Here is a 27,194-nt window from a genome sequence, read left to right as displayed (position 1 = left end):
AATATATAGTATTTTACAAAATTATTTACAATTATACAGTAGAGACATCCATATTGCATTACATATAATTATGCAATTCAGGCATTTTCCAGAGAAAATTGATTTTATACTTTTTCAAACTAGCCATAGTTTTCTGATTTAGTCATACCTTTTATTTAGTGCCCCTTCACACGTCAGTGATTCTGGTTGCAGTTTTAGTTTTTTATATGTACCAGAATCACAGACATGCGCATACACATTAAAATCAATGAGTCTGCGCAAACATCAGTTATTTCTCAATGACGTGTCTGCGTGCGGCGCACATCCATGCCTGTGTGTTCCGCACGGAGACATGTCCGTTTTTCTCCGGCATCACTGATGTCCCACGAACCACACAGTGGTCTGATTCATGAAATATGTATGAGAAAATCATGTACATTTAAAATAAAAAGCTTTTTAAACTCGCCCATCTCCAGCAACGCTGTCCTCAGCCGCTGCTGTCTTTGCTTCCAGGCCAGCTAATTATGCTCATACATATGCACTGCATGGCTCCAGAAGCAGCAGCAGCGGTGAGACAGCGTCGGCTGGACACAGCATCGCGGGAGACTTCAGCACCATGAAGAGCAGGAGCGTGGACAGGTGAGTATAAGTGCCTGATCTCCATGTATTATCACGGATAGCACACAGAGATCACACGTGTGCCATAGTCACAGCCCAAGGAGAGACATACGTACTTTTATCACGTCAGTGAAAAACATGTGTGTTTTTCACTGACGTGTGAAGGGGGTCTTAGCCTGTATAATATGTAAATCTGGATATATGGTATGTGATGACTGTCTTTTTTTTTTAGGAGGATTCTGCTTATAAAACCTTCTTAAAAAAACACTAACTAAATGCTCAAAAGAACCAGTAGCTGCATTTCTATTTAAAATCGACTTGCTGTTCATTCATATGTTCAGTCTTCTGAGCTCCAAAGATGCCAACAGTTAAAAGAACTGAGCTGATTATTCTTCAAGCGTTATATACCCCAAAGTCACTCAAAACTTTACAATACAAGTCAAAATGGAAAAGATCAAAAGACACATCTTTTTCAGTGCTTTGCCAGTGTTTTTTCTTGAAACATTATTAGCAGTTTCTTCATTGTGGAATGGATTAAAAAAAAAACAACACAAAAATAAAATCTGACGGTCAAAAACATTGTGAACGTGCTCAAAAAAAGAATCCATGAAAAAGAACACCAAGAATTGTTTCCTGGAGTGTCTTCCTCTTGAAAAACTTCATGGGTTTGCCAATGTTAAAAAAATGTCATGTGCACATGCCCTTGGAGGAGGTCTAGAAGCCACAAAGAATTTAGCATGGTAAAATCCTGAAATAGGGTGTTGACCGTCACTTACTTTGCCAATTTCAATGAAATCAGCCAATATTCATCATTTAAAACCAGTTGGTAATCTCAAATGAGGATAGTTTATACATAGAAAACCTATACCGATTTTTTTTCTCCAATACTGCAAGGAAAAAAATAAAATCTAAAATGTGATCATTTACTGAGCCCCACTCCCTTGTTCATTGTGCAAGACAATGGATGTTTACAGGGAATCAAGATTAAGTATCCCTGTGTCATACTGGACAGGCTAAGCTCTCAGTAAATGACGGATTAGGCTTCATTAGTAAGAGACGGTTGTGACAGAAGCCGATTTAATGTCAACTAACCACACCAGATAATGTGCACGAGAAGCGCTGGACACTACCTGTTAATTTATAGGACCTAGTATGGCAACAACAGATCAATAATCGTGAAGGCAGCTATAACAGTCTGCAAAGGTCATTCACATCTGAACTTTAAGGGCATGTTCCCACAGGGCGATTTCAGGATGGAAAATCCACTTATAGAACAAAGTAAATAGACTAGTGTGGTGGCTAAGGATTTGCAACATAATTTGATATGCTGCAGAATCAAATTACATTTGCCCAACAAGAATGTCACAGCAGATACATCCTGTTGGAGCAATTCCTTAAGGTGCCCATAGATTTTCTATAAGTGCTAATGTAAGGATGTGGACAGGCTGTCAAGTTCCACCCTCAAGACACCAATCATATTAATGTAATGTTTTGATTTCTGCATTATCCTGTGGTAAAAAGTGTTAATTTCTCTGTGAGTTGCAGTATTAATCACCTGCCACAAGAGGTCAATGTGTTCCTCTTTACCCTTATATAGTCTTATTTGGAAAGGAAAGGGTTAATACCTAGTCAGCCAGGGAGAGAGAAGCGTGATAGAGACCAGTGTGAGTCAGTTACTGGTTCAAGGGTAGTTAAGGGGGACACCTTCAGAAATAAGAGAAGTGGTGTGTGTGTGTGTGTGTGAGTGTGTGTGTGTGTGTGTGTCAAGAACAAGGGAGCAAGTCCAACAAGTAACTTTAGTGGTGACAGAGATCTACCATACAGGCAAGAGGGTGATACATGTTAGGCTGGAGTTACACTTGCGTATGACTCGCACGAGTGCAATGTGACAAAATCTCGCATTGCACTCAGCCCCATGTAGGACTATGCTGCAGCTCAGATTTTTGTGTATTTCCTCAGCCCTAAACGGACTGAGGAAAATGATGCACCCCAGGGCTTTGGGGTACTCGGTTCTGGGCTGTATATTACTGGGATATTTCGCCGGATGGCCGTTGCTCGGTTCCGTGACCGTGGGGGCCGCTTAAAAGGGGATATTGTACAAGGGACAAATAAAAAAAAAGTGTTTTTCGTGAGGCCACTTGCGGTATGCGGCTATATGAGGAAAGCCGCCGCTGCAAAGTCTCTCACTGCCGGGGCTGGTGGTATTAAGCAGCTTAGATGTAATGGCTCTTCACAAGTAGAGCTAGGCCCCAGGGGAGGATGATGGTGGTTGGAGTAAATAGATGCAGAGGTGTAGGAAGAATTTGGACAACACAGGGGCTGCAGTTTAACTTGTGCCTTACTCACTGGTTTGGAGTTGCTGCAACCCGGATGGTGCTGGTCTCTACCAATCCGGTATTCCCTTTGTTCCAGTGCTGGTGTAGTGAACTGGTGAGCTTTACTTCCATGCACCAGTTTGTAGTTGGTGGGTCCCCGTGGCCTGGTGTATTTTGGGGTCCCCCCCTTTTGTCTCAGTCCTGGCTCGTATGGCAGGCAGCTTGAACCTCTCTTGGGTTGGACCTCTGTCCCCATTGCCAGGTTCCCTCTTTGCTCCTGTGCCCTGGACACTAACTTCAGTAAGGTCCTTGATGGTCCCCTCACCGGGCAGATTGTTATCGCTCTGTACTCCGTCGGTGTTCGGTCCAGTGAGTACTCTCACCGTACTCTCCCTGGCATCCGTATTCCTTTTACTCAGTAGTCACTTTACACTTTCTGTCAGCTTGTTAACTTCTGACTGACTGTCTGACTTTTCAATATCTGACAAGATGTCCTTCGTCCGTCCACTCCACTGACTAGCCCCTCCTCCTCCCAGGTCTCTGACTACCACCAATAGGTGGCCATCCATCAGTTCCATCTCCAGCCTGTTACCCAGTCTGGGGAAAAGGGCGTGGATTTGTGTGTGTGTGTGTGTGTGTGTGTGTGTTGTGGTGGTTACCAGCACTGGTCTTCCAGGAATCCAGGGTTAGATGCAGTACCTTGTTGCACCTGACATTCAGGGGCGCCACAAAGAAATCGCAGTATGCTGCGATTGTCTGCGAGAGCTGTGTCACTCGCACCCATTCAAGTGTATGGGTGCGAGAGAAATATCAGACTACACTCGGATGTTATCCAAGTGCAGTGTGGTATACGCACAGGCTGACAATGGAGGAGATAGGGAAATTAATCCCTCCCTCTCCTCCGCAGCGCCCGCCTTCAGCTTTGCAGCTGTGAGCCGATCGGAAGATCGGGTCATAGTTGCACGACACTATGCTCACGCTCGCAGCAGAGCCTAAGCTCTCGCATCGGATGCCATACGCTAATGTGACTACAGCCTTAGACTGAGACTCTTGTGAGAGTGAGTCTAGTGTTGGCCAGTCGTGGGGGACCTTAGGAAGGAAAAGGATATGCCCAGCTGAGAACACAAGAACAGGGAAAGAGCTCTAGGAGTGGCCCTTGTAAAGGATCACACCAATTAGTTTGGATACAGGGATCACAGTGTAACACATTGACCAGTGTAGCCCTGTATGGGGAAGATGGAGGTTCACCGTTTCTGTTCTGCCTCTGTAACATTCACAAGTAAAGTGGCGGCGCTCAAAACCATTACGCATATGCCTCTGTACTATGCATAAGGTAACTACAAGTATACTACCTGCTAGCCTTTGTACCTGAGTTTCCTAATGAGTCTGATATGAAGCAGAGCTCACCCACGGTTACCGCCTCGAGGCATGCTACACTAAAGGCCCTGTCAGACACAGAGATAAATGTGCAGCAGATCTGTGGTAGCAGTGAAATTGTGGACAATCAGTGCCAGGTTTGTGGCTGTGTACAAATGGAACAATATGTCCATGATTTCACTGCAACCACAGATCTGCCAAAGATTTATCTCTGTGTGTGACGGGGCCTTAATTCTAACCCCTCTTTTATTACAAATGAACTAGCAGCTTGCCTAAACAGGGCTGTATACTGAATGAGAATGGATAAGCCATTGTCAGACACGCTCTAAATACCTTGCACAACATATAATCAGCCACTACTGCTAAAAGTCAGCAGGTTCATCCCACTTTGCTCTAATATATAGGTAATCAACAAATTATTTTCTTTTAAGTATAGATAGTGATATGGGAAAAAATAATTTATATATCATATATATATATATATATATATATATGTGTGTATATATATATACACACACACACTGTGTGTGTATATATATCTATATATATCTATATATATATCTATATCTATCTATCTATCTATCTATCTATCTATCTATATAATCTATATCTAATATATAAAGCTGAATGTGTGTATGTGTGTGTGTGTATGTATGTATGTGTGTATGTTTGGGATTGGCATCTGCACTGTTGCAGCTACAGCCACAAAATTTTGCACACTCACACTTCTGAACCCCGAGAGCGTCATAGGCTATGTTTTGAGGGGAAATTTTAACCCCGCGCTTTACAGTTATTCGCCAAAAAACCTGCCTCCATTAAAGCTAATGGAGCTGGGAGCCACAGTGCAGCCAGAACTTCAGAAGAATGCGCAGCCACGCCCTTAAATGGAATGTTGGCGTGTCACAATGCAGCCAGGGAAAGAGACAGACACAGACAAAGAGACAGACAGGGAAAGAGAGGGAAAGAGAGACAGGTTAAGAGACAGACACAGACAGGGAAAGAGGCAGACACAGACAGGGAAAGAAACAGACAGACAGAGTAAGAGACAGACACAAAGAGACAGACAGACAGACTGACAGGGAAAGAGACAGACAGGGTAAGAGACAGGTAAAGAGACAGACAGGGTAAGAGACAGGTAAAGAGACAGACACAGGAAAAGAGACAGACAGGGAAAGAGGGAAAGAGACAGACAAGGAAAGAGACAGACAGGAAAAGTGACAGAGATAGACAGACAGGGAAAGAGATAGACAGACAGGGAAAGAGACAGACAGACAAATAGAGAGACAGACAGAGATATATACAGAGGGGGAGACAGACATTATAATTACATTTATATCTATTTGTTTTGTGGTTTTTGTGTGCAGAATACATTTTTGTTAATACATTCTATTTTGTTAACAGCAGTTATTAACCCGGGCGAAGCCGGGTAGTACAGCTAGTATGTATGTGTATGTATGTATGTATATATATATATATATATATATATATATATATATATATATATATATATATATATATATATATAAACATTAAAGGGAGGCAATCACCAGGTTTTTGCCCTATAACCTATGGGTTCTATGATTGCGCTAGGATGCTGGTGATAATGATACTTTTAGCTGATAAATCCAAGTCTTGATTGCAGAGTAATCTTTGTCCAAACATCAGAAAATGTCGTGCAGTTCCTTGAGCATCGGGGCAGGACTTTGTTGATCGGGTCTTCTATAATGAATCCTCCTATGTCTGCCTGCTTGTGTGTCTATAATTGTTTAATAAACTTTTAGATTTTTTTTTGATACAAGCTTTTGTTTTTTAATTGGTTTATATTATGCAGTATTACAAGTCATTTGGAGGTTTCTTACATTTTATGGGGACTTGCGTGGTACGTCATTACATGTAATTATAAATTATGGACCTTCATATTCTTTTGTTTGTAATAAAATGAGACCACCATTATAGAAGACTGAAAGATAGCTGATCCATGTAAATAACTGACAGGTTGCCAGTCCAGCTGGACCATTAGCCTGTCTTCACTCAGCAGCTAGATACAATACTAGGCTGGATTACACCGTCCTTATCCTGGTCCGGCTTATCCGGCTCTGTAAGAGAAATCACATAGAGGCTTCAACAACTGCGAGAACGACTGTGTGCCTGGCAGCAACCCAAGAGGGTTTGTAGGGAAAAAAATAATCCAGGCAAAGAATGACAGCTCAACATACAAATACCCCTTCCTTTTTAATAAAGCTGGGTACATGGGACTCAATATTCTTTTTTTCTCTTTTCTACATTTGCTGCCTGGTTTAATTTTATATTTATATATATATATATATATATATATATATATATATATAATCTCTAGCTGTACTACCCGGCTTCGCCCGGGTTGATAACTGCTGTTAACAAAATAGAATGTATTAACAAAAATGTATTCTGCACACAAAAACCACAAAACAAATAGATAGAAATGTAATTATGATGTCTGTCTCCCCCTCTGTATATATCTCTCTGTCTCTCTCTCTATCTCTTTGTCTGTCTGTCTCTTTCCCTGTCTGTCTGACTGTCTCTGTCTCTTTCTCCGTCTGTCTCAATCTCTTTCCCTGTCTGTCTATCTAGCTCTTTCCCTGTCTGTCTATCTCTGTCACTTTCCCTGTCTGTCTCTTTCCTTGTCTGTCTCTTTCCCTCTCTTTCCCTGTCTGTCTCTTTCTCTGTCTGTCTCTTTTCCTCTTTCCCTCTGTCTCTTTCCCTGTGTCTGTCTCTTTACCTGTCTTTGTCTGTCTCTTACCCTGTCTGTCTCTTTCCCTGTCTGTCTGTTTCCCTGTGTCTGTCTCTGTCTCTTTGTCTGTATCTGTCTCTTAACCTGTCTCTCTCTTTCCCTGTCTGTCTCTTTCCCTGTCAGTCTGTCTCTGTCTGTCTGTCTGTCTCTTTGTGTCTGTCTCTTACCCTGTCTATGTCTGTTTCTTACCCTGTCTGTGTCTGTCTCTTCCCTGGCTGCATTGTGACACGCCAACATTCCATATAAGGGCGTGGCTGCACAATCTTCTGAAGTTCTGGCTGCACTGTGGCTCCCAGCTCCATTCACTTTAATGGAGGCAGGTTTTTTGACGAATAACTGTAAAGCGTGGGGTTAAAATGTCCCCTCAAAACATAGCCTATGACGCTCTCTGGGTCCAGACGTGTGAGTGTGCAAAATTTTGTGGCTGTAGCTGCGACGGTGCAGATGCCAATCCCGGACATAAACATACACACACACGCATTCAGCTTTATATATTAGATTATATATTAGATAAATATATCAGAGATAGATAGAGATAGCTAGATAGAGATAGATAGAAATAGAGATAGATGTAGATAGATATAGATGTAGATAGATATATAGATGTAGATAGATATATAGATAGAGATAGATAGAGAGATATATCTTCATTAATCAGGCTTTTATGGAGACGAAGATATGAAATGTTTTTTGTTAACCTGTGATCATTTAATTGCTTCTTCTATATACTGTTTAATTTTGCAATATATAGAACAAAAAACATAAAATGACAAAATCTCCATCCTATTTTTCTTGGGAGTCCAAAGATGGCAGCTCCTAGATCCTTCAGGAAGCTCCCGGCTGCCATAGCAACTATCAACACCACACAATTGCTTTACCGGGAGAATGGGTGAGATCTGATGGGAGTCAGAATGGTTATGTGTTGTGATGGCACCACTTAAATGCTGGTCTCTGATTAAAGGGAATCTGTCACCAGGTTTTTGCCACCTAATCTGAGAGTAGCATAATGTAGGGGCAGAGATCATGATTCCAGTGATATGTGACATACTGGGCTGCTTAGTTCAGTTTTGATAAAATCACTGATTAATCACCAGTAGATTATCATTAGATGACTACTTGGCGTGCTGCAGGTAGTCCAGCATCTTCATGAGCTCTGTATAACTGCTAGATCTGCAACAGAGAAAACATTGATTTTATCAAAATGATAGCAAACACCTCAGTAAGTGACACATGGCTGGAATCACGGTCTCTGTCTATACATTATGCTGCTCTCAGATGAGGGAGCAAAAACCTGGTGACAGATTCCCTTTAAGAATGGCATTTAAGTAGTTAAATAACAACAACATAAGCTAGTTCTGATCATTATTGGTGGAGACAGGAGTTGGCTTTATAACATAGCCAACACCAGGCATGTATGCAAGGGGCTCAGCTCCTGAGACCACTCCATAAGCCTACATCTAACATATGTACATATGTTGTACTTTTACCTCACACATCGGGAAGGGATTAAATGGATTTCCCGCTTTGAATAAGCACTTTTTTTTTCTTGTGAGAAGTGTTCCTTAGAAATAAACTCCAGGGTCTCCCACCATTCATTCTAACTTGTAGTAAAAAAGGGGTTTAGAGCACTGCGAGTGCTTACCTGTTCCATAAAGCATAGCTAGTAGGATAGAGGAGATCCATGCTGTGTCACTGTAACCAATGCCAAACTCCCTGATTAGTTCCTTGAAGAACACACTGACTGCTTTAGGGAAAGCGTAGGAAAACCCAGTGATGACAAAACAACCAAAGAGAACGGCCCATCCCCAACCACCATCCGGCGCCTTCACTTTGGACGGATTGTCATCCACAACCACCGCTCCCATGGTGCCCTTTTCTGTCCACCTGTAATGAAGAAGAGAGAAGATTTAGTGCTTATATACAGATTAGTCATTGCCCTGAATTACTAACCACCATTTTACATCCTTGTACCATCTAATATCTGTGGACGATTCCCAGTATCATAGCGGTACGAGATATGAAATACATGGAGAGGACAACCACGTTTACATGGATGGGATGATGTGTGGCAGAGGCAGTACTATCTGCAACATATCAGCTTTACGTGGACATATCCTAAACAAGGCCTGGAGTGAGAAACATACACATCTATACATACACTCATACCAGCAGCTCATCAGACCACAGCGGCGATCACTAAACAGCACGTACCATGTTTTTAGGCTTTTTAGCAACTTTGGGTTATTTTTTTTTTGGAAATAAATCTTAAGCTACAAAAGCAAACAGCACAAAAGATACTCGATAAAGTAGAGATTAAAGCAATTTCCCAATCTTAGAATAAACATCTGTAGTCACATAGTGATTGCACTGTCAAATTGTAACAGATGGTATACAATAAACACACTGTCATGATTCCCCATGTTTTCCCTGTACGTGTCAGTGATCTCTTGATCGCAATTATGTGATTTGCTCTCATGGACTGACTAGTCTCAAATGGCTTTTTTCAACAGAAAATAATCCCATATTTGCAGTTACATGACCACCACTTGAAAGGGAAATACAGGGGAATCGTGACAGTGCGCATGATTCAGCATTCTGCAGAATTTTCTTCAAAGACTGGAAAACCCCTTTAAAAGCATGTTTTGCCAATACAAAGACCAGATGTCTTGGTTTTTTTGTTTTTTTTAAAGGGGGGTTATACACAGGTAATGAAGAAGTTCGAAAACTATACACAAATGTAGCCACCGGCAGGACATTTCTAGGCACCTTGGCATTTATCCATTCCTGTATCTGCAGTTAAAGGAAAACTTCTCCCTACCAAGTGCTATGTGCCACTCATACTGGTCTAGACAAGAAGATAAACTGTAAAGTTTTATTTACGGCTGCCAAAACTTTTAATAGAACCCAGGACATTGCTGCCAAGCAAATTCTAAGAAATCTTGAAGCAGATCTTCTTCCACAATCTGCAGGATCTACCTATATGTTAGGGCATATAGACATCATAGAGAGGCTTATCCCCATGCCAAAATGGGAACCTCTCATATAGACTTTGTATTACACACACTTTATTGTCATACATCATATGTTATAAAATGTATATTTATTGGTGGTTGCTCATGTGGCTTCCCTCATAGTACACCAGCCAGCTAGCCCACCATGCAAGTCCAAAATGGCACCAGAAATAACATGTCTATGGAAGGTGGTGGTCTTGTCAGTGCTGGGCAGTAGGTAATATGAGCCCTATTACCCATGTGACAGTACAAGTAGCCCAAGGTGTCTGTACTTATAGTAGGTCCCTTGTGTTCTCCAGCTTCAATGTCTAAGACAGTTATTTGGCACCTTTCACTCATGGCCAGCAAGAAGTCCATGCTGATCCTCGGAGAAATGCTAGGACATGGCAGAGAAACACAGAAAGATGGCAGGAGTGGCCATAAAGAGCCTTGAAGTACCGCCACAGAGGTGAGGCAAACGCTCCTAACTGATGAGTCACTGGAGCACATCACTAGAGCTAATCCGAGACTAAAGCAGAAACACAATCCATCATATGGACCCCCTAGAGATACCCAACAAAATCTATCCTAAATTCCCCAAAAATCCTGTACAGAACGAAGACTGAACTCAGAAGAAGAATTCAGCATCGGCCCTCAGATCAGTCAACCCTTGTTTGACACAATCAATGTTACCAGAGAGAATGAGCCCCCAAACTTGGAGAACTAAGTGAAGGGGGAACAAGACTGTAAGAAGAAAGCGGATCCCCCAACTCCTATGGTAGTTATTGAATACATGTTATATTGAAGGAATTTGGCATGTTCTTTCACATATTAAGAGTTATGAGTATTTGCACGAGGTTTATGAAGAAATGTCGCTTCCTGTCACACTGGCTCTTCCTTTTTCTCTTATCAGGAGATATAACAGAACGGTTTCTCTCTCGCCCATCCTTTTTTACTCATTGTACAATTGTTTGATATTTTACGTGACTGCTTACCCTGTTTATCTGTTATCTTCTTTTTGTACGTATACCATCGTGTAATTGGATGGAGGATAACTATTCTTGAGTTGGGGATTTAGTGGATTTTATAGATGTTCCCTGATTTCATTTTTATGTTTCACAACATTTAAAAAAAAGTTAAAATCAGAGTCAATTTAAATTGGCTTAGTCTATTGTCATTACTTTGATCCTGCGATTTGTGGAAGTGAGCAGCAAGTTATTGTGGACTATTTTAATTAACAAAAGCTGTTAAGCAATGGTGTGAATAGGCTTAGCTGTTAAAGGGTTTATCCATGACCATGACTAATTTTTTTCTTTCTTTACTATGAGCCTCAAAACCTAACTGGCAGGTAGCTGCTAATGTGACGTCCTGGCCTATTAGGTCGTCACAGGGTATTGTGCAATCTGCCCTTCTGTGCAATATCCACCTCCTCCTTGGTTACGGGCCCCTAACCAATTGTGTTGCTGTGGAGCCCCGCATTACCTTCTGGTGCAGGTCGCCGCAGGGTCTCCACGGGCTTGGAGTCTTCTGGTCACAGGTAGGTTAACTTCAATGGGGGATTTGTGATGCCACTCTCGGTATTTGCGGTTAGGGGTGACTGCCACTGCAGTAGGGGGACGCCTGGGGCTGATGTTAGATGCAGTCAGTTGTTGTGGTCTCCCGAGAGTGAAGCTGGCGCCAGGGCCCAGTGTAAGTGTGTAGTACTATAGGTCGCAGAAGAACCCACACACAAACAGCAAAGTCTTTCAGGGTCTTTACTCACTTTCAGATGGCAGGGGTGAGTTAACCCAGGCGATGCTGTGATGCTCCAAGAGGGGAACCAGGCTCCTTCAGGCTGACTTAGGGGTGGCTGCTGACTCGCTTTCCTAGCCCTCTTGTTTTTGTGGTGACCCAGACTTGAAGTCCTACGGGGTCACCCAGGGAAGTTGCTTCCGCCTGTTCTCCCCTTTTCGACCCGTTTGCTTGCAGCCTGAACCAAGTAACTCCGGCTGCTTGCCTCTTGTCAATATGGGCCCTCTCATTGCTGCGTGGCTCCGGACTCTGTGTAGGTTTGGTGAAGGGCATAAAGTGCCCTCACCAGCAGGTTTGGCAGGCCAACTGAATGGGCCCCTGTAACCCCGTGCGGGCCTGGTCCACCTGGCAGTTCCCTTACTCAGCCACCTATTAGCACTCCGGCCCTAGGTGGTTTTCAGGCGGCACTGCAAGGTGGCCGTTCTCCCCCTCCAGCAACCACTACACCTGCGGTGTTCGACTAGTGACAGCCTGCAGGTTCTCTCTCTGCGACTGCTCTCTCCTCCTGAGCTTCACTAACTGACTCTGCTCACTACTCCCTCCCCTCTGTGCCTGCCTCCGCAACTTAGCAACCAGCCTCTTTACCACACCCCTTGAGTGGAGATGGAGGCCACGTCCCCTCCTGGATTCCCCAGGGGTCCCTTCAAAGGTAAGTGTGGGAGACCTGGTTACTATGTGCCTGTGTGTTCACACCCTGGTCAGCCTTCTGGATTACCTGTGTTGTACTGACCCAGCATGGGTGCAGTACTCAGTGGTGCCTGACAAGGTCAGGGGCGTTAAATTGCCAAAACCAGCTAATCAAAATCCTAGGAACACTCTGCACCATACCCACCAGTGGACGGCCTGAGTGGAATAGGGTCGCCCACTTGGAGGGTTGGTTAAGGGGAGGTCAGGAGTGTCAGGAGTAGGCCAGTGTAGTGTTGAAGTGAAGGAGAGACGAGGTCAGGAGCTGGTCTCCTTGGAGGTACTAGGTAGCAGACGTTGGTCTGGGCCTGGTAGGAGCTGGACCCCCGGTTGCAGGGGATCATGACAAGGGGCACGGTATTGTCGTGGAGGACAGCCGGCGGCCTTGTACCATCACTGGGCTGGGACCAGGGCACGACGGGGTACGTGGACCCTAGGTCAGGGAGTAGCTTCAGGCAACCTGACAATTCACCCAACGAGAATGGAGCCTTCAAGATCTGCTCTCCACCCGCCCCAAAATCGGGGTTCTAGCGCAACGAGGGGGATAGGACTTTCCACTAAAACGGTCCTGGAAATCCCAAGCGTGAACCCTGAAAGCAAGCTCCCTCAGTTAGCCACACTGGGGAGTGGGACCCGACTAGTTTCAAGCTATAGGGGCCAACTAAGAAGAGAACAAGGTGCCAAGGGAAAGGTCACAGATCATCAGGGAATACCAGCAGAAACGGGACCCAAACATGCTCCCCTTTCAGCGGCAGCGGTGTCAAGAACTTTGGTTTACTAAGTTGTCGTTGTCAGCTTTATGGACTGAGTGAGTACGCAAGTGACTCTTACCTCCCCAATGGCACATCCCTGTCACCATCACCGAGTCCCGGGGCATTCCCCCCCTACCCGTGGAGGGGTTAAACACCTGGCTGCCCACTCCATCGCCACTAGGTACTCCCCAGCTGCAGCGGCGGTACTCCACCTTACCACACACCACGGGTGGCGTCACGAACTGTAAATACACCATCCCCTGTAAATATCCCCTTAATTCGAATGGCCGCACGACCCCCGGGTCTGGATGCCCCTTGAGCCACTGCAGATCCGGATCCGAACAGCCCGGCTGCTGACATGGGGGCAGCACACTAACAGAAGCATCTATCTGCCTTTTCTACTTGGTGCTGGCACAGAGCGGTCACTTACTGCTCCTGCCAGCGATTCCGCTGCTGCACATGAAGAGCAGCTCTTCCTCATCCAAGCTGTTCTGTCGATGGGGTGTAACTGCCAGTGTCATGTTAATTGACAGCTGTTTCCCTGTAGTTAGGTATTGGGGAGCAAGCTGTCAATCGGCATGATGTCGGCATTCACGATTCGACAACAAAGCAGAGCAGATGAGAAGCCACTGCTCTGCTGATGTGACGTTAGTGGAAGCCGCTAAATCATGTGCTGGAGTGATCTGTGCCACTACCTGCATATTAGTTTTTAGGCCCACAAAAAAAAAATAATAGTCTGGGACCTGTTTAAGCACAGGAATGAGGATCTTTGGTAGGGTCTTTGAGGATCTTTGGTAGGGTCACTGAGGATCTTTGGTAGGGTCATTGGAGCTCTTGAGGTGGACTGGTTTCACCAGCATGGCAAATCAGAGTGTGACGCATCTGGATTGCAGTCTTCTAGTTCAATATCAGGCAGCCGAGTGATCTCATGGTATCCTTGAATCTAACAATATGCTTGCCCAGCATTTCACCTGACTATAAGGGCTTGTGCGCACGTTGCGTAATTTCATGCATTTACGCAGTATTTAGCACTGCAGCGTAAATGCATGCGTCCTGCGTCCCCAGCACAATCTATGAAGATTGTGCATAATCCGTGCGCACGATGCTTTTTTGAATGCAGCAATTTGAGTGTAAAAAATTTGACAAAATCTCTGCGTTCAAAAAAGCAGCATGTCACTTCTTTCGTGCACTTTGGATGCAGCTCCCACTCTGTCTATGGGAGAGCCAGCATCCCGAGCGCATGAAATCGGCATTTTTTCTGCTGAAACACTGCATCCATGGCACAGCATTTCTGCAGCGATTTGAATCGTACAAGAACTGTCAAATCACTGCAGAATTTTCTGCAGTGACACGACGCAACGTGCGCACAAGCACTAAGGCTATGTGCGCACTTACCGGATTTTGCCACGGATTTTTCGCGGATTTGCTGCATGTTTCGCTGCAGAAAATGTTCATAACATCTCTGCAGTGAATCACCAGCAAATCCTATGGAGAAAAAAAATCCTGTGCGCACTGGGCGGAATTTGACAGCTGCATGTTTTGCTGCGGGAATCCCGCAGCAAAAACAAGTGCATGTCACTTCTTTTCCGCACATCGCTGCGGGATTTCACTCCATTGACTCCAATGTAATCGTGAAATCCCGCAGGGAATAACGCAGGCAGCAAATTCTGTGCGGTTCACTGCGTTTTCCTGCGTTATTCCCTGCGGTATTTTGCGGTTTACCTCCGGTAATGTACATCACTTGCTTGCGGTTTTGCAGGGAAGTGATGTCATTATGACAGGAAGAGGAAGCCGTGCAGAGTAAACACACACAGATCACACACACACAGACATCACAGACACATAGAACACAGACACCGACACATAGAACACACATAGAAAGAAAACGGAAATATAGAAAACAAAGAACGTGGGCTCCGCTGCATATTCACCGTCCAGCCGAGGTAAGCACACAGCGGCGGCCCGGTATTCTCAGGCTGGGGAGGGAGAGGGGCAGGGATAATGTCCCCCGCCTCACTCCCCCTCCGGCAGCCGAGAATATCAGCCGCAGCTGCCCCGGCACTGTCGCATGCATTATGCGGCACTACCGGAGTGTCCTCGGCTCTTCCTGCCGCCGTGTAGCAGTGGCGGTCAGGGTAATATAACAAGGGGTTAATGGTGATGGGGGACCACCGCCATTAACCCCAGGCTTGATCATGGCAGCGTCTATGTGACAGCTGACATGATCAACCCGTAAGTAAAGTGAAAAACACACACAGAAAAATCCTTTATTTTAAATAAAACCAACAAGCCTCGTTCACCATTTTATTAACCCCCCCCCCAAACAAAGCTCCGGCGTAATCCACAGCTCTGACGTCCTGCGCTGCTTCCATCCAGCCGCGACTGTCAGACACAGCGCTGAATGCAGCAGACAGCAGAGGTAATTACCGGTCATTTCCCACGGCCGGTAATGTGAACTCACTGCCGACCGTGGGAAATGCAGCGATCTGTCATCTATCTATCCCTCTATCTATCCCTCTATCTCTTTATCTATCTATCTATCTATCTATCTATCTATCTATCTATCTACTATCTCAGAATTAAATGACTTTTTTTTTTTTTTTTTTTTTCTTTCAATGTGCTTTATTGCATTGAATGCAATAAAGCACATCCCAACCCGCACGCGGCAAAACCGCGGCAATACCGCGAATAATACCGCGGTAAAACCGCGGCAAACCGCGGCAAACCACATGCGGTTTTCGGGTGCGGTTTCCCGCGTTTTTTTACCGCGGGTGCGGTAATCTTTGAGAGCATGCGGAATTTTCACAAGAAAATTCCATTTCCCAGTGCGCACAGAGCCTTAGGGTGTTTTCACACAACCGTGAATGTTGGTGTGGTGCCCCATTTTTTATCAACAATCAGACCCACAGAGTACATCCTACTGTAATCTTTAACAGCAGATTAGAATAGTACATCCATTGATTTTCTAATAGGATACATGATTTTCACTGATGTGTGAATGTACAAATCACACCATGGCTGTGTGTCTTGCCTGAGATAAAAATTATATTATTTATGTGCAATCACATGACAAGATAAGGAGGAATTTGGTAGTATGACTATTACTCATCAAGGTCCCCACCATACCTGGTGTATCTAAAATAAAACGCAAGACTGTCTGCGACTTGGGTCAATTGGTACACAGAGCAGCCCCAAAAATGGCACCCCCAGAACACTATAAACAAGGTAAACGTTATATGTAAATAAACAGCTGATCGGTCTGGTCCAAAAGCAAACCCCACAACCTTATACATTTACATGGCTGGAATGCACCAGCCCAAGGGTAATAATATCCCATAATTAACCTCTTCAACCCTGAGCGATTTTCCGTTTTTGTTTTTTTTGATCCACTTCTTCCGAGAACCGTAACTTTTTTATTTTTCCGTCAGTCTTGCCATATTAGGGCTTGCTTTTTCCGGGACGAGTTGTACTTTTAAGTGAAACCTTAAGTTTTACCACATAATGTACCAGAAAACGGCAAAAAAATTCCAAGGTGGAAAAAATTGCAAAAAAAAAAAGTGTGATTGGACAATTGTTTTGGGGGTATTTTATTCACAGTGTTTACAATATGGTAAAACTGATGTGTGGGTGTGATGCCTCAGGTCGGTGCGAGTTTGTAGATACAAAACATGTATAGGATTACTTTTATATAAGGGGTTAAAAAAATTCAGACGTTTTCGCTAAAAAAATTGGCATACTGTTTGCGTCATTATCAACCCGTAGCGCTCTCATTTTTCAGGATATAGGGCTTAGTGACGGGTTGTTTTATTGCGTGTCCAGCTGATGTTTTTAACGGTACCATTTTTGCGCAGATGCTACGTTTTGATCGCCTGTTATTGCATTAAGTGCAAAGTTTGCGACAATCAAAAAACTTAATTTTGGTGTTTGAGACTTTTTTTCCACTACGCCGTTTACCCATCAGATTAATTGATTTTATATTTTGATAGATCGGGCATTTCTGAATGCGGCGATACCAAATATGTGTATATTTTTTTTTTTTAACCTTTTAATTTTCTTGACCTTTTACTTGAACTTTTAGGGTTTTTTTTTTATTATTTTAAATTTTTTAAAACTTTTTTTTATTTTACTAGTCCCTCTAGGGACTCTGGTCAGCAGAAATGCTGCTCTCTTGTTACAGCCACTGCACTGCCATCTGTAATAGAACTACGTCATGATAGCAACAGGAGTGATCACATGACCCGTCGCTATCATGCCAACCATAGGCTCCCCATGATCGCGTCACCGAGCCTCCGATGGCAGCGGGAAAAGGTGATTTTCCCGCTGCTGCACATTTAAATTGCGCGGTTAACAGGCGTGGGTGGATTAAAGATCACTGCTGACACCGATCTTCCGGACAAAAAATCCCGACACACGAAGGACAGTAGCAGAAACAAACATGCTTATAAGACAAACCCAGTTCCTCCTAAACCTTCCGGTATTGGTACCAAGTAGCCTTAGTCACCGTTTGCCTAATTAACCCAACAACTACACTGTTACCAGCTTCAAAATCCAGCTGGGACACTCTGCTCCCACTTCGTCCGCCCACCGTACCAGGTTTTGAAACCTGTCAAAGTGCATCAGCCACATCATTGGACCCCTCAAACATGTCTATCTACTACATACACATTCCATTTGCAAACGCCGTGAGAACAAACAACGCAAATAAACTACTACTGAGATGACTTCTTTATTATATGAAGCATCGGCAAATTTTCACAATAAAAGCACGTTTTGCCAACACATTATGACCCCCAAAATCTCAAGTGCCACTTAATTTGAAAGATTTCAAGCAAAGACAAGTTCCTCACTAAGCTCGCTACTTGTTGCGAATCAGTCCACCAATGCCCTTAAAAAAAATACACCAAAAGCAGCAGAATCTGTACCATCCTTGTAAGGCTGCAAATAACTATTATATGCTACCTTCTCCATCCACAATGTATGACCATTGTAATTTTCCAAAAATGAATCCCAAACCTCCAGATCAGCCCTGATTTCTGGATTATGTGAACAAAGACAGCCAGGGTTGACTTCCCTGCCATGGCCGCAGATAAACACCTGGAAAACACCTGACTTATTGGCATAATACAGCAAGCAAAATTTAAGCTTACCCAGCAAAGCATGTGCTACCCTCAAATGGACATTCTCGGGCCGCTTCAATGCAGCTACTGACAACCGCAAATCAACCAGTTTATCTTCCGGAAGCCTACTGTCAAGATTCCTGTGTGCAGGGCATCTTGCACACTAGGAGATGCTCTGCTGTGTTTTTCTGAACTACTGAGCTGGCAGTATCATGATTCCTCTGTGCAGAGCACTTTGCACTAGGAGATGCTCTGCTGTGTTTTCCTGGACTACTGAGCTGGCAGGTTTATTGATTTCTCAAGTGTTTTCATTATCCTGGTAATTGCTCTGCTTATTTACTGAGCATGCTCTCTCTGAACCTTGCCAGTCATACATTCTGTTTCAGTTGTTGTGCTGTTGGCCTGTCTTTCTGCTAGAATTTTGATCTTTGTTTTCTGTCCCTGGACTGTTTTTTTTACTTCTCTCTGCCCACTCTCTGTTCTTGTCGTGACCGCCTGGCTTTTACCTTGGACCATTATCTCACCACGTCTAAGTCTACTTCCTGTATCTACTACATGCCTTCCTGGAATTCTTGGATATTTACCTGACTACTAGAGTTGAGCGAGTACCTAACTATTCATACTCGCTATACTAATAACGAATACTGAATAATACTCACGTATTTGTTCCGAATAGTGTGTACAAAGCAAGTCAATGGGGAAAGCTCGCAAAGTAATGAGTAACCCAAATGCCATACAATTCATGTGAGTAGCAAATAGTTCGGCATTTGGGTTACTCGTTACTTTGCGAGTTTTCCCCATTGACTTGCATTGCACACGCTATTTGGAATGAATACACGAGTATTAGACAATACTCGTTATGAGTATAGCAAGTACGAATAGTTAGGTACTCGCTCAACTCTACTGATTACCCCTCTGTTTTCTCCCTGTATCCATACATGCCCTCCTGTTACCAGACCCCGGATTTTCTGACTACTCTTCTGTGTGTACTACCCGTAAGTGGTGACTTGAATTACACCTACATGCCAATGCCATAATATCAATCTCTATGCCAAATAAATGCATAATTGTATCTAGACCCTCCGTTTTGTCTGGGGCCAATTGGATACCAAATGCTGAAGCTACCTTTTTTAACGTGAACAGTAGAATTGAACAGACCACGGAACCCCAATGGACCAACACAAACAAAGTTGTCCAAATAATGAATATCAAGGGAATGCCTTACACATGTCATACTAACTATTCAACAAAAAAACCCTAAAAGCCTCAAAATAAGAGCACGAGATGGAGCAACCCATGGTCATGTAATGATCAACGTAAAATTCCCCCTCCCACATACACCCCAACAAATGAAGACTATTAATATTCACTGGAAGCCACCGGAAAGCCGCCAAAATGTTGGATATTGCCATCATGGCCCCTGCCCCGCTTTCCTTGCCAAATCCATCACCCTATCAAACGACACATTTAACACCGACGATAATTCTGGAGAAATGCCATCATTAACCAAGTTCCCAGCTGGGTAGGATAAGTGAAGTATAAGCCAAAATGTATTAGCTTCCCGCTTAGGAACAATCCCCAAAGGGAAAATTGTCAAATTAGGCTACAGCAGTCCCTCAATGGATCCGCCATGCATCTTAGCTTCACGACCTTACTTAGCTTTTCATCATTACCCCTGGACGTGTGACGCCCTGGCAAAACCAGGTAGTCACAAATAGGCCCCTGCATAACACCTTCCCTCAAGAGGAAACACACAGCCAACCATTAAACCCTAGTCACCCCCCTTAGGGACAGATAGACACACCAGTGGGCGTGGCCAGGCAGTTGGTGCACGCCCACCCAGGGGTTTAGGCTGCCCGGGGCGGGAAAAGCAGCAGATCAGTTTTAAAGTTCAGTGAGAGTGGAGGTCAGGCCTGTGTGTCAGGCCTGAAGCAAACTGACAGATACCAGGGTAGGAGCCCTGGTGCCTCTGGCTAGGAGGCAGACGGCGGTCTCCATCAACAGGAGACGTGAAGACAGCTCGGTGGAACAGAGGTGGACCGGGCCAGGGTTGGAGCCCGCCAGTAACGACACGGGGAACCGACCCGGAAACCGTAGCACAAAGGGGGGTACTCGGACCCTGAAGCCAGGATCCAGAACCTACTGGAACTGGTTAATTAACCAATTGAGGCCAGGACTAGAGGTCCTGTCCCACCCAAAGTCCCTCATAGAAGACAACAGCCCACTGATTAGGGATAAGAGGTCACCGCCAAGGCCCATAGATCCCACGGGCCAGCGTCTGCGGGCACGGCTCTGTGATACCAATGTGATATGACTGAAGAATGTGTGATTAGATAGGGATCATAATCAAAAGATAGGAGTGATCCCAGATATTATTTGACCTATCAATAATTCAGTATCAAAGAGATGTCCTTTGGATAACCAATTTCACTATGACCAAAGAATAAGATAATGAGGAAGTAACATTTACAGTTCCACTTACCGGAAACTTGTGGTTGGCTTAAAGACAGGTGTAAGGAAGCTTGCATATGAAATTTACGGCTCATTGCAATATTTCACTAACACTATGGTCAACTGTGGTCGGTCAGTTGTCAACTGGCAGGATGTACAAGTAAATGTGCAGGAAGCTGCTGGTGCCCACAGCAGTTTGTGGTCAAGTTACATGAACATGACTCAGCTGTCACATGCTGGTGACCATTTAAACACAACCTACAAAGTTTTCCTATAAAATTACACCGGACTCGCTTAATGTTAGGGGAAACCTTCCAGGACATTAAAGTGTAAGTACGCACTGCTCCTGTGATGCAAGAGGCCGGGTTGTTGTTTCCTTATCATTAAATCGAATCCCTCCGATGAGAAGGATTGCTGCAACAAACGGTAATGTTGATGCATATTTCTGTTATTGTATAAGATTCTATGACTATAGTTCTAAATGCCTATACCATTAACTATTCATGTGCTATTAAAATAAATAGTATCTTGCTATAAAGAATATTAGTATTCGTGCCTGATTAGGATATCAGTGAGCGCTTCGTAAGTACGGGCTTTCAGCCCCCTTTTTAGTAGAATTTAGCAAGACAGGCTCCATAGGCCACATCCAGCCGTGAGCGGACTCCTACGTTTCATACTGAGAAGTCTTTTTTACTTAAAGCAGTGCAGGAAAAAGATAGAGACCACCAGCCGGGTGGGGGATCCCGAAAGCAACTGGCAGCAGCATCGGCCACCACCACCTTGGTTTACCAGAGACTCGTGTGTTTTACTGAAAGTGAGTACACCAACACCCCCTGCAGTCGTCATTCCCCCTGAACCAGAGCCATCGGGTCCCGGGGCCACCATCCCTGCCCACGGAGGGTTTAACATCTTGCTGCACAACATCTCCCCCGGGAGCCCCGTAGCAGCAGCAGCGGTGGTGTCGCACCTCACCACACACCTTGGGTGGCGTCGCAAACTTATTACGGCCTAGCCCGTACGTCTATGTCCCCCATTTTATTCGGCGTGTCCGCGAGACCCCCGAGTCCAGAGACCCTCGAGCCACCACCCCTGAAGGTCTGGATCCGAGCAGCAGTGGCAGCTGGCACGGGGGCGGCACAGACGCTCACTCGCTGACTTCAAATTGCCGGGCAGAAAAATAGGAGCCCCAGAATCAAACGGGATCCTGAAGCCTTCTAGTAAACCAAACCGAAGTTGTGCAGCTGCTTCCAAATCCGGCTATTTACTTAAAAATGGAAGCATCACCACAAGCCTCACAGGGGTCTTCTGTTTTTCCAACACCCTCACCTGACTTTCTCTCTCACAGCTTAAAACACTTGGCAAGGCAATGACTGCCCCCGCTACCGCAACACTCATGCTTGAACTAGCACGGTGCCCCGAATGTACAATGTCCCTCATTAAATTGTCAGCAAAACTCCTTTTCCTGAGCCGCCAAGGAGAACCTCCACGAAAGGGCAGAGATGCAGGAGTTGCCATCAGGCACATCCATAACGAAGTTTCCTTATGATCCCATTGCATAGCAGGCTTCATGGCCTTTTTCGGAATAGATTACTTGTCGTACCTCAGCCACACTTAGCACCGTAAACCCTGTACGCTACTCCTACCACATCCATGTACCCATGTATGGAGGGCGGCCATAGCTGGAGTGCTCCAACTGTGACAGCAAGTCATCCGAGTGACTGAAGTGAGCCCCGCGATCAACAGTGCTGTCACTCAGGTGATTTGCGGTGATCGGGCGGAGGACTGCAGCTGGCCGCGGGTAACATGAGTGATGGCACAGCTGATCGCGCAGCTCACTTCAGTCACTCAGAGGATTTGCGGTCACCGGTGAGTCCTTCACCGGTGACCGCAAATCAGGCCGCGGCACACAGAGCCGAGCGATGACAATGAAAGCAGAGTTCATCCGAGTGCATTCTGATCATGCGGCTCTGTCTAGCAGCCAGCTAGACAGACAGTGCGTTCCCACTCGGCTCTATGGGGATGTAGCAGAGCCAAGTGGGGACGCACTGTCAAAAATGCATCCATTCTGCATTCAAAATGTATCCAAAATGCTGCAGAATATTTGTCACGGCAGAACGCAACGTGCGCACATACCCTTGCTGCGTGAGGTAAGCATATCAAATGAGATACTGAAGGTAAGCATATTATGTGAGACAGAGGTGTATCTAGGCTTTCCAGCACCCGGGGCAAGAATTCAGTTTGCTCCCCCCACCAAGCAATTTGGGTGGTCGTCATGTAACCAGTCACTCATATGTGATTTGCGCACTTACAGTCATGTGGTAACGAGCTTCTCTTAATAATTCTCTCAATGTTCAATGAGAAACGTATGAAGAAAAGCTATATGTCACATGCAAGTATGAAAATCACATATGAGTGGAGTGGCCATGTGGTGACCAGCGAGCAGAGCTGAATTGTGACAGTAGGTATATTACACGCTGTTAGAACTGAGGATACTACACTACTTAATTTTGTAATTAAAGGGATTGTCCAGATTAGAGATGAAAGTCTGCAGTGACTGTATTCATGACTTCAGGCTTCTGAATTCTTACAACGCATGCTCTGCACACTTTTAGGATTCTCCAGTGCCAGTGACGGGAATGGACAATCATGTGAGCACAAGTATGAGATTTGTACACTTCTGGCCACATTCTGATTTGATTTGTCCTCAGTCAATTCATTTTCATTGAGCATGTCTGTTCAGCACATGACCACATCTATGTAAATCGCATACTTGCAGCTTCATAACATCCCACTGTCACTGCCGGCATCAGAGAATCCTGACAGCGTGCAGTGTGCACACTGTGAGAATTCAGAAGTCTGCAGTCATATAGATTGACAAACAGAGTGACTGCAGACTCATCACAAACTTAGACAACCCCTTTAATGCTCCTAACAATATAAATAAAAACATCGTAACCCTTAACTTGTCAGACGGCACAAGACTTTATTAAAGAGATTGTCCACTACTTAAACACTGAAGACCTTTCCTTAGGATAGGTCACCAATGTCTGATTGGTCGGGATCCGGCACCTGGCACCCCCGCCAATCGCCTATTCTAGGTGCCATGCCATTGGTGGCAGGTGGCCGGAAGTGCTCAGTTCTGGATCTGCTCTGTCTTCTGATATTGGCAGCAGTCTCCTATTAAAATCAATGAGGCGGATGTGCAGTACCCGGCCGCGGACACCATCAGAGGACGGAGCAGATCCAGAAATAAGCATTTCCGGCCACCTGCACCAAGAACAGCTGATCAGTGGGGGTCCCATTGTGCTCACATCAGAAGCAATGCGCAAGTGGGACCCAGGCCTAATGATGACACACAGTCAGTATCACAAGTAAACATTTACATTCAGGTACCTTATAGATGATATTGTCTCTGAGTCGTTTCTTTCTATTCACCTTGTCCTGACGCCATGATGACTTTTCACAATCACATCTCATCTCTGCAGATTTCCATCTTCTCCGGTCTTCTGCAGCACATCCCATCACGATGCCCCTAAAATAGCAGAATGATTATAATACTTCTACTTAAAAATATCTGCCCTACACTGTGCCCCAGAATAAATAATGGCCCCTCACTGTGTTCTCTGCATAAAATATGTCCCACACACTGCCCCCTCTTATCTTACATGCCCCACACACTTCCTCTACTTTCCATACTACTCTTCACACTGTGCTCTCACTGTATCATCCTATACTGCCCAGTCTTTAAACTGTGCGCTCTCATCCCACCCCTCCTCGCTATGGCCTCACACTGTCCTCCAATTCTGCCCCCTCTCCATACCATGTCCCTCCACTACCCAATCTCTATTCTGTGCCCCCTCACATTTTTCTCATCCCTTACTGTCTTCCTCACTACCTCCTGCATGTCCATATACTTTTCCACCTCACTCTCCATTCTGCCCACTTGCTCCTCATTCCATGTCACTCCTTATTCTGTGTCCTCAAAATTTCATTCCCATTTGCTCCCCATACCATGTCTATATACGTCACCCCTCCCTCTCCCCATACATCCCCCCCGCATCCTCCCTCTCCCCATACATCCCCCCCGCATCCTCCCTCTCCCCATACATCCCCCCACATCCTGTCTCTCCCCATACATCACCCCGCATCCTCCCTCTCCCCATACATCATCCCGCATCCTATCTCTCCCCATACATCAACCCTCATCATTTCTCTCCCCATACATCATCCCTCATCATTTCTCTCCCCCATACATCATCCCTCATAATTTCTTTCTCCATACATCATCCCTCATCATTTTTGTCTCCATACATCATCCCTCATCATTTCTTTCCCCATACATCACTCCTCATCATTTCTCTCCCCATACATCATCCCTCGTCATTTCTCTCCCCATACATCACCCCTCATCATTTCTTTCTCCATACATCATCCCTCATCATTTCCCTCCCCATACATCACCCCTCATCATTTCTCTCCCCATACATCGTCCCTCATCATTTCTCTCCCCATACATCACCCCTCATCATTTCTCTCCCCATACATCACCCCTCATCATTTCTTTCCCCATACATCGTCCCTCATCATTTCTCTCCCCATACATCACCCCTCATCATTTCTTTCCCCATACATCATCCCTCATCATTTCTCTCCCCATACATCACCCCTCATCATTTCTCTCCCCATACATCACCCCTCATCATTTCTTTTCCCATACATCGTCCCTCATCATTTCTCTCCCCATACATCACCCCTCATCATTTCTTTCCCCATACATCACCCCTCATCATTTCTCTCCCCATACATCACCCCTCATCATTTCTCTCCCCATACATCACCCCTCATCATTTCTCTCCCCATACATCACCCCTCATCATTTCTCTCCCCATACATCACCCCTCATCATTTCTCTCCCCATACATCATCCCTCATCATTTCTCTCCCCATACATGATCCCTCATCATTTCTTTCCCCATACATCATCCCTCATCATTTCTCTCCCCATACATCACCTCTCATCATTTCTCTCCCCATACATCATCCCTCATCATTTCTCTCCCCATACATCACCCATCATCATTTCTCTCCCCATACATCACCCCTCATCATTTCTTTCCCTATACATCACCCCTCATCATTTCTCTCCCCATACATCATCCCTCATCATTTCTCTCCCCATACATCATCCCTCATCATTTCTCTCCCCATACATCATCCCTCATCATTTCTCTCCCCATACATCATCCCTCATCATTTCTTTCCCCATACATCATCCCTCATCATTTCTCTCCCCATACATCACCCCTCATCATTTCTTTCCCCATACATCACCCCTCATCATTTCTCTCCCCATACATCACCCCTCATCATTTCTCTCCCCATACATCACCCCTCATCATTTCTCTCCCCATACATCACCCCTCATCATTTCTCTCCCCATACATCACCCCTCATCATTTCTCTCCCCATACATCATCCCTCATCATTTCTCTCCCCATACATGATCCCTCATCATTTCTTTCCCCATACATCATCCCTCATCATTTCTCTCCCCATACATCACCTCTCATCATTTCTCTCCCCATACATCATCCCTCATCATTTCTCTCCCCATACATCACCCATCATCATTTCTCTCCCCATACATCACCCCTCATCATTTCTTTCCCTATACATCACCCCTCATCATTTCTCTCCCCATACATCATCCCTCATCATTTCTCTCCCCATACATCATCCCTCATCATTTCTCTCCCCATACATCATCCCTCATCATTTCTCTCCCCATACATCACCTCTCATCATTTCTCTCCCCATACATCATCCCTCATCATTTCTCTCCCCATACATCATCCCTCATCATTTCTCTCCCCATACATCACCCCTCATTTCTCTCCCCATACATCATCCCTCATCATTTCTCTCCCCATACATCACCCCTCATCATTTCTCTCCCCATACATCGTCCCTCATCATTTCTCTCCCCATACATAAACCCTCATCATTTCTTTCCCCATACATCACCCCTCATCATTTCTCTCCCCATACATCGTCCCTCATCATTTCTCTCCCCATACATCACCCCTCATCATTTCTTTCCCCATACATCATCCCTCATCATTTTCTCCCCATACATCACCCCTCATCATTTCTCTCCCCATACATCATCCCTCATCATTTCTCTCCCCATACATCATCCCTCATCATTTCTTTCCCCATACATCACCCCTCATTTCTTTCCCTATACATCACCCCTCATCATTTCTCTCCCCATACATCACCCCTCATCATTTCTCTCCCCATACATCGTCCCTCATCATTTCTCTCCCCATACATCATCCCTCATCATT

General features: G+C 45.0%; 1 protein-coding gene across 1 annotated transcript in view; it reads right to left on the bottom strand.

The window, feature by feature from the left end:
* SLC16A3 (solute carrier family 16 member 3) overlaps nt 1–27,194 on the bottom strand; it is a 75,045-nt gene that overhangs the window by 3,531 nt on the left and 44,320 nt on the right. The window contains exon 2 of the mRNA XM_075347522.1: nt 8,702–8,943. Within this exon, the coding sequence (XP_075203637.1) occupies nt 8,702–8,924 (223 nt within the window). The 5' untranslated portion in view covers nt 8,925–8,943. The remainder of the gene's footprint in view (nt 1–8,701; nt 8,944–27,194) is intronic.

The sequence above is a fragment of the Anomaloglossus baeobatrachus genome, chromosome 5, assembly GCF_048569485.1.
Source record: "Anomaloglossus baeobatrachus isolate aAnoBae1 chromosome 5, aAnoBae1.hap1, whole genome shotgun sequence".
In the NCBI taxonomy this organism is placed as follows: domain Eukaryota; kingdom Metazoa; phylum Chordata; class Amphibia; order Anura; family Aromobatidae; genus Anomaloglossus; species Anomaloglossus baeobatrachus.
Note: the sequence above shows the minus strand (reverse complement) of the source record. Positions and strands in the feature narration are given on the sequence as shown.